Raw genomic sequence first — 18,367 nt, forward strand, 5'->3', positions numbered from 1 at the left:
CTGCCATGTACTGGATCTGACTGGCTGTCATTAGCACTGTGGCAGACCTGCATGCATGCCTCATGATGCCTCATGATGCCTGGGGACAGAGTAGAGTTGTTCTGACCCTTGGTGATTTCCGGCTATGAAGCCATACCACCTCACTAATTGAGGGAGAACAATAGATCTAAAGAGGCAGCACTGTGTTCTATATACAGGACTCCAAGAGGTCTCCCTGACAGCACAGAGAACCTGGTGCATTGAGGATGTGTGGGGGATTAACTTTGACTCTTTTGTCCCTGGCTGTGGGTCTGCTTCTCTGTGGACAAAGGACTCTTTGTCAACTCCTTCCTGACCTTTCTGATCCTTGTGCTAGCTCAGGTATGTTGGAGGATTTGTACCATGGTACATAATAAAATACGTTCTCTGCCATGAATACTGAAACTGAACAAAAATGACAGGGTTCATCAGGTATGCACATATTAAATCATCACTGATTGATAGCGGAAATTAATTGCTGTGTATAGCCACTGACTTGGTTCATTGAGTTTTAAAAGAAGAAACTTGGAATTTATTTGTGGAAATAGATCTATTTCCTATACACACACATGCAACAGCTCTGGGCTTGTGGAATGCATCCGTGTCCTTCATGGCTAATGGATCAATTAAGCCATCAAGATAACAATAATAATTATTCTCATCATGTTACTATTACTGCGCTGGCCTCGTTCCCAGCCTCGTTGTCTCTAAAATAACGCTAGGTCGCCAACTAGGTCTGGTATTGATTGTATCTGGGCGTGGTTAGGAACCAAAAAACAAAAGCAGAGAGATTTTCCAAGAACAATACACTTGTCGACAAGGGCCGGCAGTGTTGGTCCTACCTACTAGCTTGTATAGTCCATCACAAAGGGCAGCAATTGATAGCAAAGAGTCTTGCCATACCATGTTGAAAGATCTTTCTTCATTCCGAGAGGAGCTTGAGAGCCAGGGCCTGTTCTGCAATGAGAGTGCTTCAGCAAGACAATGTATACGTTAGTCTGAAACTTAAACTTGCCGTAGCTATAGCTAGCTATAGACAATCTATCGCTAGATTTTTACTTGAGAGTATACATACGGAGCTAAATTACGGTATTAAACTTATACGGGGAAATAATGGTAGACTCACAAGCCGTCACTGTTGCATGGCGAAATTATTACAGGAAATAAAATGTGAAGAACCTCTGCTTTTGTTTCTGGTTCCCATGCAACTACGCCCAGATACAATCATTACCAGGCCGTATTTTTCAACTTCAGAAAAATCGGCCTGGGACTGAGGCTATAATTACTGCGCTGGCAATCGTACTGGAAAACGGTGCTAGTAAGAGCAACTAGTAATTGCGCGGTGTCAAGCCATAATTGGACTGGGTTTTCCGATTAACGCTGCAGCTAAGAATGCTGCAATGAAAACTGTATTATAAAAATAATGATCGGCAATATATCCATATAGAGTATGGTCTCTCTCGTGCAATAATAGCATTTAAAACAAGCACTGCCATATATGGTAAATAGCACTAGCTTCCTTGTGCAATCTAGATAACATACCGTATTACTAGAATGTTTTGCGAGAATCAAATTTGGGAGGGTTGATCAATTCGCAACAATAAAATCCGCAAAACGTAAATTATTACTAGTAAATACACACGATCCTTGCCAGAACGCGATCGCAAAGGGTCAAATTTTTTGCTGATTTGGCTCGTTCGCAAAGGTTTTTGACCAGCAAAATATTCTAGTAATACGGTATGCCATTACCTGGTCAAACTCTTAACTTAATACAACTAACAAGCCGAAGTGCATAAAGGTGTGTCTAGGCACTTTCACAGTACCATGACCATGCATGTTCCTGTTTTCCTCAATGCAGCTACCCAGGTTCATGATAACGATATCGCCTATTTTCCTCCCTCCCTGCTCCCTCAAAACGAGTCGCCTAGCAACAGTGGAAGCGAAGACAGGAAGAAAAGGGGAGCTACCAGTGAGAATCGAAAGCTGTGGCCAAATGGAGTCGTATATTACACCTTTTCAAGCAGATTCAATGGTAACTGTGATCGTGTATTGCGTTATAACTATGCTTGTACACATTAACAAACCCTAGGGGCTTGTACAGTGTTGTAGTTGGGAGCATAATCTACTAAGACCATCTCAAGAACGAGTCCAAGGTTCAGTGTATGTATAGTTCCCCTACCAACGCCTGCCAACTCAATTATTTGGTGCAAAGAGCCTCTCATCCCCTAGCTTGCAGTAAGAACTACAAACGTAAAGCTCTAGTCTAGTGATTCCAAGAGTTGTTTGTGCCAAAAGCTCGGCTTACACACACATCAATGAACAGAAGGAAACATGTGTTGGCTCTATTCTGTGGTTTCTATAACAGCACTTTGTTGTGCTCTTCAAAACCTAGACTGCTATTTGTGGGTGTAGTAGTGAAAGGAGTAGAGGTAGTCAACTGGTGAACCACCATTATGCTGTCCATGATTTAATGCTGTTGGGTTGTGACATTTTGTATGATGTATATAAGTGCATTTTATCTTAAAATAATGAATTTTAAGGATTTGAAGTCATGCAATGAAGGCCTGACAGGAAGAATCCTTAAAATATGAACTAAGTGAACTAAGCGGAAAGATAACAACATTATGTCAGGATAATTCGACCAACTGAGCTCCCGATGCTGCACCTCTTGCAATAATTAGTGGTATGTATATTCTTCTTAATTACCTGCAGCTGCTGAAAGGAGACAGATACTGGAGGCAATGAAGCATTGGGAAGACCACACCTGCATTAGATTCAAACAACGCTCAAACCAGCCGCACTATGTCAATTTCTTCCCAGGAGCAGGGTAAGAGCTTTGAATGGTTCTCTATTGTAATATAGTACTAATATGTAAGTATTGTCATTGACAAATCAACAAATTAGCAAGCCATTTAACTCTTGGCTGTGTATAGTTCAGTACCATATAATTGTGAGATTGTTTTACCCTCAGCTGGTGTGTCTATGAACCACTCTTAGTAACAAACAGAAGATGTAATAGTGCACAAAGAGAACAATAAAAAGGCCTTCCTGGTGGTATAGCTTGGCAACCCTAATTGCACAGTTGTGTGGGCACTTCCGTGTCAGGGGGGTACTTTTAAGACTGGGGGGTTGCTGTTTGTTGAAATTCTAGTGGGCCATTTCCAGCCAACTTCCTGCCTTGTTGGGTTTCCATAACATAGCCAATAAACTTCTTGCGGAGGGAAATACAGCGATCACATTACCTTTCCTCTCACCCAGGATGCTTCCCATGCATCTGGGCTCAGTGTTTAAAGGTTTCCTTAATACACCTATCCATTTTTGTGGTGAATATACCAGTGGATGATCGAGTTCTTGTTTCCTTTATCCTGTCAGTACAATGAACTCACTGGTATTAATTGTCATGTTCTCTTTCAATCCAGTTGCTGTTTCTATGTTGGGAGAATTGACTATGGCCGTCAACCACAGGGAGTTTCGATTGGTCGTTCCTGTTTCAACTTTCACCCAATCGTGCACGAGATCGGCCATGTTGTTGGTTTCTGGCACGAGCAGAGCCGACCGGACCGTGACGAATACATCGATATCATTGAAGGCAACATAGTCCCTGGTTATGAGACAAATTTCCAAAAGATTCCGTCATGGCGGATTGATTCTCAAGGAGTCGGTTACAACTACAACAGTATCATGCACTACGATTCCAACTTTTTCTCTAGAAATCCCTTTGTAGACACCCTCAGGGCAAAGGACCCGTCCATCCCAGTGGGGAAAGCTCGAGTACTGAGCGAGTTGGATATCGAACAAACAAATCAATTGTATACGTGTGGTGAGTTCTGTAGTGGGCCAGACGTTGGGTCTGGGTGTTTTAATGGTTTAGTTTGGGCTGCTCAAAACTTCAAAACTGTCACTGTCACTTGATATCCCTACTCTGCACTAACTACTGCCCATGTGTATGTGTCTGTAATAGCATTATATTAAAATCCAGACCTTTCATTGAGCTGGTTTCCACCACTTGAAATATGTCTTAATTTAATTGGTGCGTACGTACTGCACGTAATAATATTATGCTATTGTGTGTACGATACCCATACAGATACGAACAACATGCCCCCGCCCAGTGTGATCCTTCTTCTTCTGCCCACACCCCCTCCATTCCCCACCGTGCCCTACTCCTGTGTCGAGCATTTGACGGGCTTTGAAAGGATCCTTCCAGTCTCCCGGCTACCCACTCTATGAGCACAATACGGACTGTGTCTGGATGATCAAGGTTGCCGATGGTTACACAATTCAGCTTATATTTGCTCCAATTGAACTGGAAAACACGTACGTTGCACATGTTACAGTGTAAGCACTTGTTTTGGCAATTTGGAGCCGGTAGGATCATTGCCAAATAGCATAAGAGGAATCTGCTGTCCCCACTAGAGAGAGAATTTCATTATAATGTACACGTAGCAGTTTCCTACGTATGTTATGTACTTATAAAATTATGTGCTAGACAAAAGAACGTGTAGTAGTGCATAGCATCTTCTTCCTATAATATTATAGTAATTATCTAATATGCAGTGGCATGCACTTATGAGGTTGTAGCTAGTGGGAGGAAATTTCTCTAATATGACCTTCAACTCTTTAATTTGTGATATCCTTACCAATTGCTAATTTTCCACTGGCTTCAAGTCTTCTTTGAAATATAATTACATCACTTGCGTACACAAATTGTTTGCGTGTGTTTATTCAACCTCCCACTTTCCTTTCCGACAATTTGGTGAACCTTACCGCGTCCTTAGCCATTGCATGGCTTTACGAGTGCATGCACTGCTTATGGTAGTGAGGACATAGTTATTGCTTTCCAATTATTAGCTGGGGATTTGTTTGGATTCATTACTGCACTAAATATAGTGTAGATACATGTGTACTAGCTGTCATGACCATGCGTGCATGCGTGTCATTAAATTGGTTTGTGAGTTGATTTGCCTGTAATCCTATATGGACAATATCACTAACTCATTGAGACCTTTATATAGAATTACGTAGCAGCTCACAATTTGTTCTGTCTATACTCCTAATCTGATCACTTAAGCGCTATAACCCTAACAATCTGTATGACATCACACATCTTGCTTGCTCATCCTATAAACTAACCATCTCATCCAGGCACCAGTGCATCAAGGATTACATCAAAGTGTTTAATAATCTCCATGGAAGCGGGGACGGCCAAGTGATTTGCGCCTATTACAATGTCTACAATTACAGACTACAAACAAACACAGCACGGATACATTATCACAGTGACCATGACAACGATCGGTCACGCACACTCACACCACTCGCTGGATTCAGGGCCTCTTATAAAGTCATAGGTAAGTCAGCAATATGACTTTGTCTACAAGTTAAATCTGTGTGTTGTATGTGTACGAGATTGGTTTCGTGGATGCTCTATGCGTGTTTGTTTCTTGGTTAACTCCAGTCCTCCATTTTAATCTACATGACTTGTACCTTCGATAATTAAGCGCACACATAGTGTAGTCATTAGTGTTATGTGTTATAGGTATACTCCTCAGTCTGTCACACACCCCTTTGCTTGCGCTGAATCCCAGTAGGAGTTGTTTACAGCTAATACATTTGTACATGTGGTTAAATTAACTAATTATTAATTGGTTTTGTAATGATGACTGGTGTGTATTATGTACACTGTACGTGATCAATCAGCCAGTCCATTGGGATATCCCACTAGGACCTCCCTATATGGTAATATATGCACACTCTGTTGCTAGGCTACGCACCCATTCAATTGAGTAGACTTTGAGTACATATTGGCCACTAAAAGCCAATAAAAAGTGGGTTAAAAGCGAAGCACCCACTCACCCACCTACGGTGCTTCCTAGCTTGTGGTAAGGAAAACCTTTCTATATATAGTCTGTCTTGTTTTTTATGGTGGACAAACCCATTTGCACTCCCTCACAGTCTGCTCACAGTAATTAGTATATACCTCTTCATATAACATAAAAACACAGCACTGATTCCCAGATGTACATGTATATAGTCATATATGGAAATAGAGCTGTAGGTTTTTCCCATTAATTTTCTCTGGTTCTTTCACATAGAAATGCCCAGCCGCTGCATGTGTCCTACTAGTTGGGCGGAGTCCAACCAACGCTGCGCTCTGGGTTGGGTATCACTACATGTAGCAATTTTGTTCCACCGGTACTTGAGACAGAGTATGAATATTGTTTAATATTAAGTGGCTGACAACCGCATGGCTCAGGGGTGCGATATAAAGAAATCAATGGATGGCTATTCTAGCTGCCTGGATCTAGCTATAGTTGTTTTGGAATTCAAGAAAGACCTCAGACTCTTAGAGAAAGTAGAAGAATACATTTAGTACAGGCAGAAATAAAATTTTTCATAATAGTTAGACATCTAGCACAAAGAGAGGTACAGCCAGCTATAAGACTACCCCAAGGCTTCTGGAGAAGCTTTTCGAAGACCAAAGAAGGCATACATATCACAGGTTTTGTCCAAACTAATGATCTAATCTTAGATTGGTAGCACAACAAAACTTAAAACAAAGACAAGTCCTTTTAATTAATCAATACAAAGATACTACTGTTCAAGCTTCATTCATAGATGCTTCTTTTCTAGTAGCCTAGATATCCAGCAGGAGCTGTTTCTGCATTCTCCAGAGAAATACAGCTAAAATACAGTGTCCCAGCTTGCCTCGTCAGCTAAATTGAGCTGTAAGGTTTCCCACTTGAACACAGCAATCTGATTGGGCTGCAAATTTCTTGCAGTGGGTACAAAACTGCTACATGTACTGATACCCAACCATGAGCGAAGCGTTGGTTGGACTCCGCCCAACTAGTGTCCTACATCCCAGCTAGTAACCATTAGCACACTAGAGCCACGTACAGCCATAGCAATGATTGTCTAAGAAAGCTCATTGAAGTATAATATACAGTCTGTGTTTTGCTCTGTGCTGCATCCCTCTCACATCAAATAGTCATAGCAATTGTCACTACAAAATTGTGTGGAACTGCATTATCCGAGACCCATTTGCAATGTTTTCACAATTATGCTGAACTAGTTAACCGTCAGAACAAAAACCGAAGCATGTAAATGTGGTGTGTTTATAGCTATTTTCTTTATGTGAACTTAAAAGTGCTCTGTCAGGTTCCCAATTTGCAATGCTATGAAAGCATGATCAAAACTCTAAGTACGTATAGGCGGAGAGAAACCTGATCTCTTGCACAGATAAAAGTATTGCTGCACAAGCAAACTATGACAGCCACAGCTATAAGAGAGACTCAAAGTAGTCATATATGGTTCTGTACAAAAGGTGAATACGTCTTGGCTTCAGTTTGTTTGTGAAAGTGTTTGAAAACTTTCCTTTGATGATATTCGATGTTCAATATTTCAACTTTAATGGTATCTGTTGCATGCTGTATTTTCAAAGGTGAATATGCTGTAATCAATGATGTAGTCTGAGATATGTCAGGATGTGACTTAATACCATTTTGTGTTTGCACAACAAAGTGTTCTTATGATCTTATGAAATTACATACCATGTTTCAAATATGATTATTGGTGTGGACACGTCATATAGTCGAAGAGTTGCTGGGCACTTGCAGTTGCTATGAGATACCATATTAGTATCTTTAGTGATTTTAACGACCAGCCAAAAAGTCATATTACCTTGGCTCATTTTCCTTGCACCAGGCAGAAGATCATTCAACAGTTCCTTAGTTTCGTGGAAGTGAATACAGTTGTCATGTTTGGCTAATCTTATCATGTATATATTGTCACACCCACCTAAGAGTAACACGATAAGTACATGCTATAATTTGTTATCCTAACCAATAGTAACTTTATACATTAGTCAAATTTGTGTTTCTAATTTATACTACCAACGGGTACGGGTTTCCCTGGAAGCTAACATGAACACCTTGAATGCACTAATACTGAACTCTCCATGCATTTGATACGTGTCATCGTTACATTCACACTTGCATGCACTCTCTCAGATATCGACGAGTGTGTGTATACACACTGCTCTCACAGCTGTCGCAATCTTCCCGGCTCCTACGAGTGTCGATGCCCTCAGGGCTTCTTCTTGTCTGCAGATGGACACAACTGTTTTGGTGAGCTAGCCGATTCTGTTTTGAGAGCCCTTCTTAATGGCCACCCATATCTATAACTATATGAATTTATAGACTTGTACTGGTTGTTTAGCAGCATTGCTAAACTTGATGCATTTGAACTCAAAAGGTGCTTACGTAACTACTAAGTATTCTACCATGCACAACTAAACCCATAAAGAACTAGAATAGAGACCATCCATTTCTAGGAACCATGACTCATTAATTCTTGCTTACATATTGCCTGCATGCATGAATGCCATTGTGTTCCACTGAGGTAACTGGCATTGCCGTTACAAAGAATGTTGTGTCCCTTCCATACGTGAGGTGTGTGCATGGGATGTGGTAGCCAGTAGGCTCTGTAATAATAAGTGGGTTATTAGCGTCATTACAGAGATATTTTCCAAAAAGGAATATCATGTAACAAAACAGTAACTATAATAATTATGCATGTATACATAATTATTGTCGTGTATATACTATAATTATGATTAATTGTTGTAGGGTTTGATAATAACACCTTGAGTCTTCTATATTAAGAGCAAACAGTGATAGCATAGAATATAGCAACTCGATAGCAACACAACTTTCTAGATAAGAGCACTAGTTTATCACATGATCTCTAATGATGTCATGCATAGTTCAATAGTCCAGGAGTCCGTGTCCTTACACCTCCCCTGCAAGCTCCTCAGTGAGTGTACTGACGGAGGAGCTTGACAACCATACAGGGTCAGAGTGAAGGTAGGAGGGGGCCTGCTTCGATCGTGTGGAGCGACGAGCTTGTATCGGGCGAGGGGCTTGCAGCGATGGGGAAGGAGCTTGCAGCAGTGGGGAAGGAGTTGGTGGAGGGTCAGAAGTTCCTCCAAACACTGAGGCTAGGATTTTCTTGCGTAGAAATCGCCTGTTCCGTACGAGAACCCGACCACTTTGTGTCTTTACGAAGTACCGCCTGTGGTGTCCTAGGGCAACAACTGTGCCTCCACACCCACACACACACACAGCTGATGTACTAGTGTGGCTCACCTGGCCTTATAGATGTCCCACATCTTGGTAGCTGGGTTTTGTATCGCCACTCGGTTTCCGATCGGAATCTCTGTCAGTTCCTTGGCGTGCTGATTATAATATAGCTGGTCTTGCGGCCCAACGTCGGTGTGCTCGGGATCGCTTGATTGTTGCCATTCTGGTGCGAATGATCTTCGGTGAGCTGGGAGGTGGTCTTGTACTGGTTGACCTAGTAGTTTCTGGGCCGGGGAGAGTCCATCCTTTCGTGAAGGGGTGTTCCTGTACTGCAAAAGTGATCGAGATAGCACGTTGATGGAGCGTCCTGCCCATGCAGCAGAGATTAGCTTTTTCATCGACTTAACGGTTGCTTCTGCTTTGCCATTGCTTTGGGGGTAGCGAGGGGATGATGTCTTGTGTGACATCCCCCAATCCTTGAGGAATGCTGCTAGTTTGGATGATGTGAATTGCGGTCCTTCATCGGACCATATGACGTCCGGTATGGCTGTTCGACAGAATTGGTTTCTGAGAGCGCCAATGAGCTTTTGTGTAGTGGTGTCTTTCTTCATCTCGATGACGTCAGGCCAGTCTGTTTTACAATCTACCATGATGAGGAACTGGTCGCCCCCATATGATGCAAAGTCCACTGCCAGTTGCTGAAAAACGGTCTGTCTGGGGTTGGTTTCGCGATCAGGGGTTCTTTGGCATGGGGTGGTAAGCGATCTTGGCAGTGACGGCATCCATCGACAAAGTGTTTGATGTCCTGGTCAATGTTGGGCCAATAGATCGTCAGACGGGCCCGTGCCTGTGAGCGTGCTATACCCTGGTGGGCTTCATGTAGACGGCTGAGCATCGTTGTACAAAGGCTGATCGGTACGAAGAGACGGCATCCATAGACTATAAGGTCATCGTCAATGCTGAGGTGGTGTTTAATTGCCCAACATTTTTCCATTGATTTTGGCAGGAGGTTTCTTTTGTTCGGGAAACCTGTTTGAATGATTTTTGAGGCCTTGATACTCTGGGTCGTCGTTTGCGTGTCTTCGCAGCTCCTGAAGGTGTAAATTTTCTGACTCCCAAGGGTCTTCGTTAGATGCTCTAATCTGTGATAGAGATGGGGCTTCTTCAAAGTGGAGGTCATGCTCTGCGAGGTCGTCTCCTGTGTCTGGCTTGTGACATGGGTGGCGGGACAGGGCATCTGCTGCAAAATTTTGGGCACCTTTCAACCAACGAGTTGTGAAATTGTAGGCCATTAGGCGAGTTCGAAGACGTTGTAGACGAGGGTTTTCGATTTCGTCTAGGCGATGGCTGTTGAGGATGGGGACCAATGGGTTGTGGTCTGTAATGACTGTGAAGTGGTCACGTCCAGAGAGGAAAACATGGCATTTTTTGGTTGCCCAAGCGATTGCGAGGCATTCGAGTTCGATGACAGCGTACCTACTTTCGGTGTTGGTGAGGAAGCGAGATCCCGCCTGTACTGTTTTCCATTCCCCGTCAGAGCCATCTGTTTCTGCATGAGTACAAAGCCGATCCCAAGAGTGCTCGCATCTGTGTACAGGTGTGTTTCTTTCTTTTGATCTCAAAGTAGGCAAGGGTGGGTGCTGTTACTAACATCTCCTTGGCATGTTGAAATGCTTGGTCGTGATCGGGTGTCCACAGGAAATCGTTGCGAGCGCTCAGTAGAGGACGGAGTGGTGCTAGTACTTCCGCTATGTTGCTCGTGCTGGCTGCCAACTGGTTCACGAGACCAAAGAAGGACCGTAGGTCTGTTCGACTGCTTGGTGTCGGGAAACGAGAAATAGCATTGGTAATGTCGTCGCTGATGGTGTATCCGTCAGGTGTTAGGATGAACCCTGCGAACAATGCTGTCGTTTGGCAGAACTTGAATTTTTCTCGATTGAGGGAGATGCCTTTTTCTTGGCAGCGATGAAGTAACTCCCGTACACGAACGATGTGTTCTTGCTGATTACTGTCGAAGATGATAACGTCGTCAACAATTTTGCGGAAGTTTTGCATGCCTGCTAGTGCTTCATCCATGCGTCAGTTATAGTGTTCACTGATGGACAAAATCCCATAGGGGGCTCGCAGGTACTTAAAGCGCCCGAATGGTGTGATGAAGGTGGTGAGGTTTTGGCTCTCCTCATCAAGTGGGCACTGATGATATCCCTTGAGTGCATCTAAGATGGTAAAGAGCTTAGCCTGGGTCTGTGTTATGTCAGCGATAGCTTCTGCTAGTGTTGTGGAGGGATACCGCTCTCGTTTCGATAGGTCTACGCACATGCGTATTTTGTCGGAGTTCTTCTTTGGTGCCACAACAATGGGTGCGCACCAGTCGGAGCTATGATTTTTTGATCGACGAGCAAGTCGATCTCAGCTTTCAGTTTCTCTCTGTATGCCAGTGGGATGGTGCGTGGTGTGCTCACGCAGAACGGTTTAGCATCGTCAGTGATGGAGATATGGAACTGTTCTTCTGGCATGGTACGAATTTGTTCGTTGAAGACGGGTGAAAATTCCAACATGAATTGTTCCGCTGTGGGTAGCATAGATGGAACATTCGTAGGTTCAATTGTTTCGACTTTCGTGGATTCGATTGTTTCGACCTTCGTGGATCCGATTGTTTCAGTAGATTCGATTGTCGTAGATTCGATCGTTTGGACAGAGGGCATCGGGTTAGGGTAACAGTTAGGTAGGATGCCGAGTTTCTGTGCTGTGGCCCATAATATGATGGTGCCTGAGACTGATTGATAGATGTGAATGTCTGCTTCGGTGTCCTGGCCGTTGATCTGGAATTGGACTCCGGGTAGCTTTCCTGCTGGATGTAATAGTGAGCCGTTGACTGCTTTTGGTGTGACGTTGGAATCTGCCAGATTATCCATGTCCTCGTTGAGGGCATGTACTAAGTCTGGCCCTGCTGCGCAAATGTCTGCTCCCGAGTCAGGAAGGACACTAGTGTAAGTTTCTCCATGGCAGGTAGTCACTTTCATTCGAATCGTCGGGGCTGGTGTGATGGATTCAGCGTTTGCGTTGGATAGTTGCAGGAATGGGAGTTCCGAAGTGCGCAGTGTGTTGGCCCTCGGAGATATGGCTGGTTTTTTTCCAGAAGGATGTGGCTGTCTGCAAACCGTACTGAAGTGGCCAACTTTGCCACAGTTGCGGCAAGTTTGTCCCTGGGCTGGGCAATTCTTTCTGCCTCCATCGTGTTGATTTTTACCACACCAATGGCATGTACTGGCCGGGGTGGCAGGTTGATGTCGTGTTTGTCGTGTTTGTAGTGCGCAAAGTTCGGTTGCACCCTGGATCTGTGAGCGGGACTTCTTTACTGCTTCCATACCACGACACTTTGTTACAGCTTGATCTAGCGTGAGGTCACTAGCTCGTAGGAGTTCTTGTATAAGTGTCGCCATCTTGTAGACCTTCGATAATTTGGTCTCTGATTGCTCGTTTGAGGCATTCGTTGTTACAAAAGTTACAAGTTTTTGCAAGGTCACGTAGTGACACTAGGAAGTCATCGAAGGTTTCGCCAGTGAGTTGATGTCGCTGTCGTATAGGTTTCTTCTCTCGATTGTTTCATTGATCTGCCCTTCGACATGTTGCTTCATTGCTGCAATTATCAGTGCTTGGTCATTCTTCTGGGCATCAGTTAGTCCTAGATTGTCTACCACAGTGAGAGTTTCTCTTGAGAAACAAAGTTTGAGTGCTTGTACCTGTTTTGCCGCTGACTCGTTGCCAAGGCCAGATAGTTCTCTATAGGCAAGCCACTGTTGTTGCCAGGCAAGGAAGTCTGTCCCTTTATCTGTATCGAGGTCCAGTTTCGGTAGGTCACTGGTACGAAATGTATATGCCATATCTGCTGATCCTGATTTTATTTCGGTTCTTTCAACGCTATTTATGTAGCGGGTTGTTCACAGCGCCATGTAGGTTTGATAATAACACCTTGAGTCTTTTATATTAAGAGCAAACAGTGATAGCAACACAACTTTCTAGATAAGAGCACTAGTTTATCACATGATCTCTAATGATGTCATGCATAGTTCAATAGTCCAGGAGTCCGTGTCCTTACAATTGTCACAGTACATGAGCTTATCTCTTTACACAGACATGAACGAGTGTGCTCATAAATGTGTCAACACGGGAGGTTCCTTTAGTTGTGGGTGTCGCCCTGGTCGCATCTAATTGGAGATATAGGACGAGGTTACTCTGCTAGCCTCGATTACAGGCCTCTCAAAATACATTGTTTTGGAATCAAGGCTAGGTGGCTACATTTTTACTAGGATACCACATAATAAAGTCAACGCAACAGTCCCTAATTTTAGAGGTCAGAAAATTGTCTAATTGGAGAATCACTAAAAATACGTATGGTCTGTAACTCTTTCAAGAAGTAGTTCAAATTCAATCATCTATCAACACTCTCTGAACAATTTTTGCTAACTCTTAAAATGTTGCAATGGTATTCCAATTAGTAAGCACAACTCTGTGGCATAGCCAAGATTTTTGGAAAATTTGGTTGGGACGTGCTCTCTTAGATTGATGCTAGTGCAATCTGGAGAGTCCATTGTTATAACAATGATAAGTACTGTATTTACTTGATTAAACGCCTAGGCGTTTATTTCCTAGCAGCATCTGTAGAGGGGGCGTTTAAACGAGATGGGCGCTTATTCGAAACGTGCATATTGTTTTGTCTACTTCAAACTCTTGCTCATCAGCAGTTATTACTCTTCTTGGCTGCTGCCACAGCTCTCAGCTTCAATCTCAAGTCGTAGGAGTGATGTTTCTCCCTCTGTGTCCTCTCTGCCATCATAAATAGTATCTATTTATTCTATGCTGCCCTTGTTTCAGCTGGTTCCACGTGCTAATTCAGCTCCACCCACAGTGCCACGCCCATACATGGGCGATTATTTAAGAGGGGCGTTTATTGACAAAAGACAGCTTTACTGTGGGCGTTTAAACGAGATGGGCATTTAATCAAGTAAATACGGTATGTACTTTGTTAATGAGCAATTACATAATTATCAAATTAAGTGGAGTAAACTAATAGTACGACTGATCAGCAAAAAAATAATTGTAGGCGACGAGGGTGATGGAGCAAACTCATGTGTAACTTTTTGCACTGGAATTTGAACTGTTGGCATCCCTCATGCATTCAGCACCAAGACTCCAAGCTATGCAGCAATGTAACTAGAATTCACATACATGATTGTATAGTTATCAGCAGAGAGTAGTACAGTACACCCTCGCTATTCCGGCTCTCTGAAGTATGGCCACCTTGATATACCAGCCATTTGGTTTTTGGCACGGATTGCTAGCTAGATGTTTACTGCACATAAAATTAGTCATTAGATTCGAGGTAAGGTCGTTTTTTAGCCGCAGCTATTTCTAAAATATAGCCACCTCGCTATTCCAGCTAAGCTGCACTGTCCCGAGGGTGACCGGATTAATTAACGAGAGTCTATACTGTAGCTGTAGTGTACCATAATTATAGGCTCACCTTGACCTTGTTTGTCTCTTGGTGCATGGTATATAGTCTGACAAAAAGGTATCTACAGATTGCAGAAGGGCGATTGGCTTAGTATTAAACTATCCATAGAATTATCTTTTTAAGTGTGAGGCTCTAGTCATGCACAATAGATCTTACGTGGTCCTATAAAGCCATATGATCCTCCAGATCCTGGCAACGATATAATTGGTCCACCCTTGCAATAAACGGTCCCCCCTGAGAAACTATAGCCAATGAGAGTCAAGGGCGTAGGGAGGGGCAGGCCTTTTGGGGGCTGGAGCCCCCCCTTCCTCTGCAAAAACCACACTAAGAGCCCCACCTTCTCTGATGACTGTCTTCAGCCTGGGAATTACTGGTATAGATTAGTGGCAGACAAACAGCATGTCCAAGAGCTATATAGCTCTATACTATACTAGTAACTTTGATTCTTCAGTGTAACTATTAAAGCTAGCTAGCTATTAGTAGTATAGCATGCACCATTTAATTGAAGCATGCGCAGGTGTGCTATTTCTTGCACATGCGTAATGCACTGTGCAACTGATCAATAATCTACCACAGAGGTTGATTGAGAGCAGCAACTATGTCGCAGAAACTGGACCATTATTTCTCAAGCGTGAGTCAAGGCCAAGCTCTAGTGCCAGTTTACCAAGCTCTAGTACTGCCAGCCTGAGTACTGATGAAAAGCCAGCAAAGTAACTGATCAGCTACATTATCATATACATTGTACATGTAGTTAGCACTGTAAATATTAGCATTGTTTCATGCATATTAATTGTTATTACAAGTACAACAAAATTGTAACATCATAAATCATTACAAGTACAACCAGACACTCTTGGTACAACAACTATTCTCGGAAATGAGTCATTAATTAGGAGGTGTGGTTTCCACTCTCCGCGCCAAGTGGAAGGTGCTTCACACCCTTTCAGCTCAGCCCCCCTTCCTCAAATTCCTGCCTACGCCCCTGAGAGTAGGCTGTAGCAAGCTATAGCATGCGCTATAGCTAGGCTGCTTGCATGCACATCAATAAATCTTACGTGGCCCCACCCACATTTCTTTGCAAATATTATGTATGCCTACGCCACTGCAACTTGAGAACGAAGCACTACTTTAAAAGTCTTACTTGCACTTCAATACTCATTGAGCAGCTATAGATAGCAGTCTAGACAGACACATACGCTACACAAACGCACCGTACCGTCTATCTCGCTTGCGCACGTCGAGGCATAACTACAAATATTTTTCACAAGTGGATTGATACAGTAAAACGGACTTCTATACAGGTCACTACTGAAAATGGCAACAAAGAACACATAGGATGTGATCATTTCGTCAATGCTGGTGGACCCTGGGCTTCTCAACTGGCTTTGATGGCTGGAATTGGAGACCCCACTCACTCTAACAGAGTCATGCGTGCCCCTCTCCCAGTGAAACCACGGCGACGGTGTGTGTTTGTCATAAAATTCCCGGATCTCATCACTGAAGAATTCCCTATGCTTATTAATATTGATGGCACGTATTTACGAAAGGAAGGAGTACAAAACACTTTCATATGTGGAGTGAGGACCCCTGAGGTATGCACATGATAATAAAATAATTTCGTACTAGGAAAAGGGTCCAAATGCTAGAATTGTAGTTTGTTCTATCTTCTTTATAGCCCCAGAACATAATTATGCAGGAGCCATAAATTATATCTGAGACTCCAGGCTTCTTAGTAATTCGACTGACAGTACAGTTGGTTTATATCAGCTTTATGCACTTTATGTACATGCATGTAATTGAAAATAAAGATGTACACATACGTAGAATTTCCACACCGTGTGTAGTATTTCCCCCAGATGAGGTGCACGTACATTATTTTTCTTGCAGCACCTGGATCACGATGACTTTGAGTTAGAAGTGGACTATTCACTGTTTGACGAGTATGCGTGGCCTAGTATTGCACACAGGGTACCGGCATTTGAATCTTTGAAGGTGACAGTCAACATACTTTGTGTGCTTGTACATTGTATGTAATACAGTGAGTTGAGCCCCTATCTTTGGGAGTAGACCTTCCTTGTCCATATCAGTAAAAAATTGTCCCCATTTATGAGGTTAAAAATGATGATCACCATTTATATGCAAAAGGGTTCGAGAAGCCTCTTTTGTATAGGATCAGCCTGTGCAGTTACTAATTAATTAGCAAGCGATCGTATTTGTATAATCAGGAGCACATTACAGTCTCGAGAATCGCATCTCATGCAAATTTGCAAAGCATGACCTCATATGCAAAACCGCTAAGTGGGTGATGATCATCAGCGTGCGTGAGCTGACGGTGCACTTTTACCAAGCATAGGTCAATAAAAATGAAAATCTACAGCTAGCTAGTTAACTATAAGCCTGGTAGTAAGCTCTCTCTTCTAAGAACCCCAGTAAGACTCCTAGTATGTGTTAGTCTAGGTCTAGCAAACTTTTTCTTTACATGGATATGCTCCTCTTTTAGAATTTTCTGTACCTCACCAATGACAGTCTCTTCCATGATGTATACCAACATCCATCAAAGACCTAGCTATTCCCTTTAGCTCTTTTTGGCTCAACCTAGCTCTCCTGCTCCTGCACTACACAAAATCCGTTCATAATGATAATCACATGCAGGCTGACTGCGGTCTGATTTCCACACCCATGTAGAGTTAAACGCTCCTTCTGTAATGTGCTCCTGGTATAATGAAAGCACCATGGGTGCTGATGCCTCGGTGGAGCTACATAACATAAAGCATAATTATAGCTTTTATATACACATGATGAACATTTTTGCATTAATTTTGCTACATGCATTCTCAAAGAGTGGGTAATGATCAACCATGATTGTTGTTAAACAATCGATGCCAAAAGTTTAAATCTAAAACTAATGGCTGCATCAGCAGGCCTTTCAGCTTTCTTCTCACTCTTGCAGCTATACCAATAGCTAGCTAGCGTTCTAATGCAGAGCTATAACTACTAAGTAGAGTAGCAACACTCGGTAAACAAGTTTGGCTATGTGCTCTTCTGAAAAGGCTGCAATGGCATTCCAAGTAAGAACGAAGCATTATTTTTCAAATCCATGAATTAAAATCCAAGAAAATATATGACTAGAAGCCTATAGAAACTCTTACTTGCACTTCATTGATCCTTGAGCAGCTGTAGCAGTCTACACAGACACACACACAGACACAGACACAAACACACTACCGTATACCTCGCTTGCGCATGTACACTGAGGCATAATAATTGATAATTGATAGAGCCTCTCTTTGTCTGTTTGCAGTTGCAAAGTGCTTGGGCTGGTTACTATGATTACAACACTCTGGATCAAAACGCAATTATCGGGAGGCACCCTGTCATTAATAACTTGGTATTTGCCAATGGCTTTAGTGGCCATGGCATACAACAGTCACCAGCTGTAGGTAGAGCAGTTAGCGAAATTGTTTTAGATGGTTGTTCGCACTCTATTGATCTCAGTAGATTTTCCTTTGAAAGAGTTGTGAATGGTCAGCCATACAAAGAAAAAAACATTGTGTAAGAGATATTTTTTTTACATATTCTTACGCCAAACTTCATTCAGATGTGTCTTTAATTTTTGTGTGTAATCTTCACCCTAACGGTTTGAATTGGGAATGGAAGTAGTTGAACAATGCTGAGTGGACATAATTAAAGGATTTCGAATGCGAGGCTCTCGAATTGTGACATCATTATAGATCGCAAACGAAACACACGC

At 42.8% G+C, this 18,367-nt stretch overlaps 3 protein-coding genes across 3 annotated transcripts; 2 read left to right on the plus strand and 1 right to left on the minus strand.

Annotated features, from left to right (window-relative positions):
• The first annotated feature begins 138 nt into the window (after positions 1 to 138).
• On the plus strand, positions 139 to 5,306 carry LOC135333757 (bone morphogenetic protein 1-like). The gene is made up of 6 exons (XM_064528788.1): positions 139 to 360; positions 1,877 to 2,050; positions 2,731 to 2,845; positions 3,438 to 3,838; positions 4,106 to 4,335; positions 5,164 to 5,306. Exons 1-5 carry the CDS (start codon positions 246 to 248, stop codon positions 4,246 to 4,248), a joined length of 948 nt encoding a protein of 315 aa, XP_064384858.1. The 5' UTR covers positions 139 to 245; the 3' UTR covers positions 4,249 to 4,335; positions 5,164 to 5,306.
• Positions 5,227 to 18,209, plus strand: LOC135333778 (FAD-dependent oxidoreductase domain-containing protein 1-like). Its single transcript, XM_064528812.1, has 5 exons — positions 5,227 to 5,369; positions 8,031 to 8,147; positions 15,918 to 16,208; positions 16,504 to 16,608; positions 17,918 to 18,209. The coding sequence occupies exons 2-5, from the start codon at positions 8,130 to 8,132 to the stop codon at positions 18,170 to 18,172; spliced, it is 669 nt and encodes a 222-aa protein (XP_064384882.1). The 5' UTR covers positions 5,227 to 5,369; positions 8,031 to 8,129; the 3' UTR covers positions 18,173 to 18,209.
• On the minus strand, positions 8,650 to 13,123 carry LOC135333744 (uncharacterized). The gene has a single exon (XM_064528776.1). It carries the CDS (start codon positions 12,542 to 12,544, stop codon positions 11,411 to 11,413), a length of 1,134 nt encoding a protein of 377 aa, XP_064384846.1. The 5' UTR covers positions 12,545 to 13,123; the 3' UTR covers positions 8,650 to 11,410.
• Positions 18,210 to 18,367: the final 158 nt, after the last annotated feature.

Source organism: Halichondria panicea, chromosome 3 (genome assembly GCF_963675165.1).
Source record: "Halichondria panicea chromosome 3, odHalPani1.1, whole genome shotgun sequence".
Classification (NCBI taxonomy): Eukaryota; Metazoa; Porifera; class Demospongiae; order Suberitida; family Halichondriidae; genus Halichondria; species Halichondria panicea.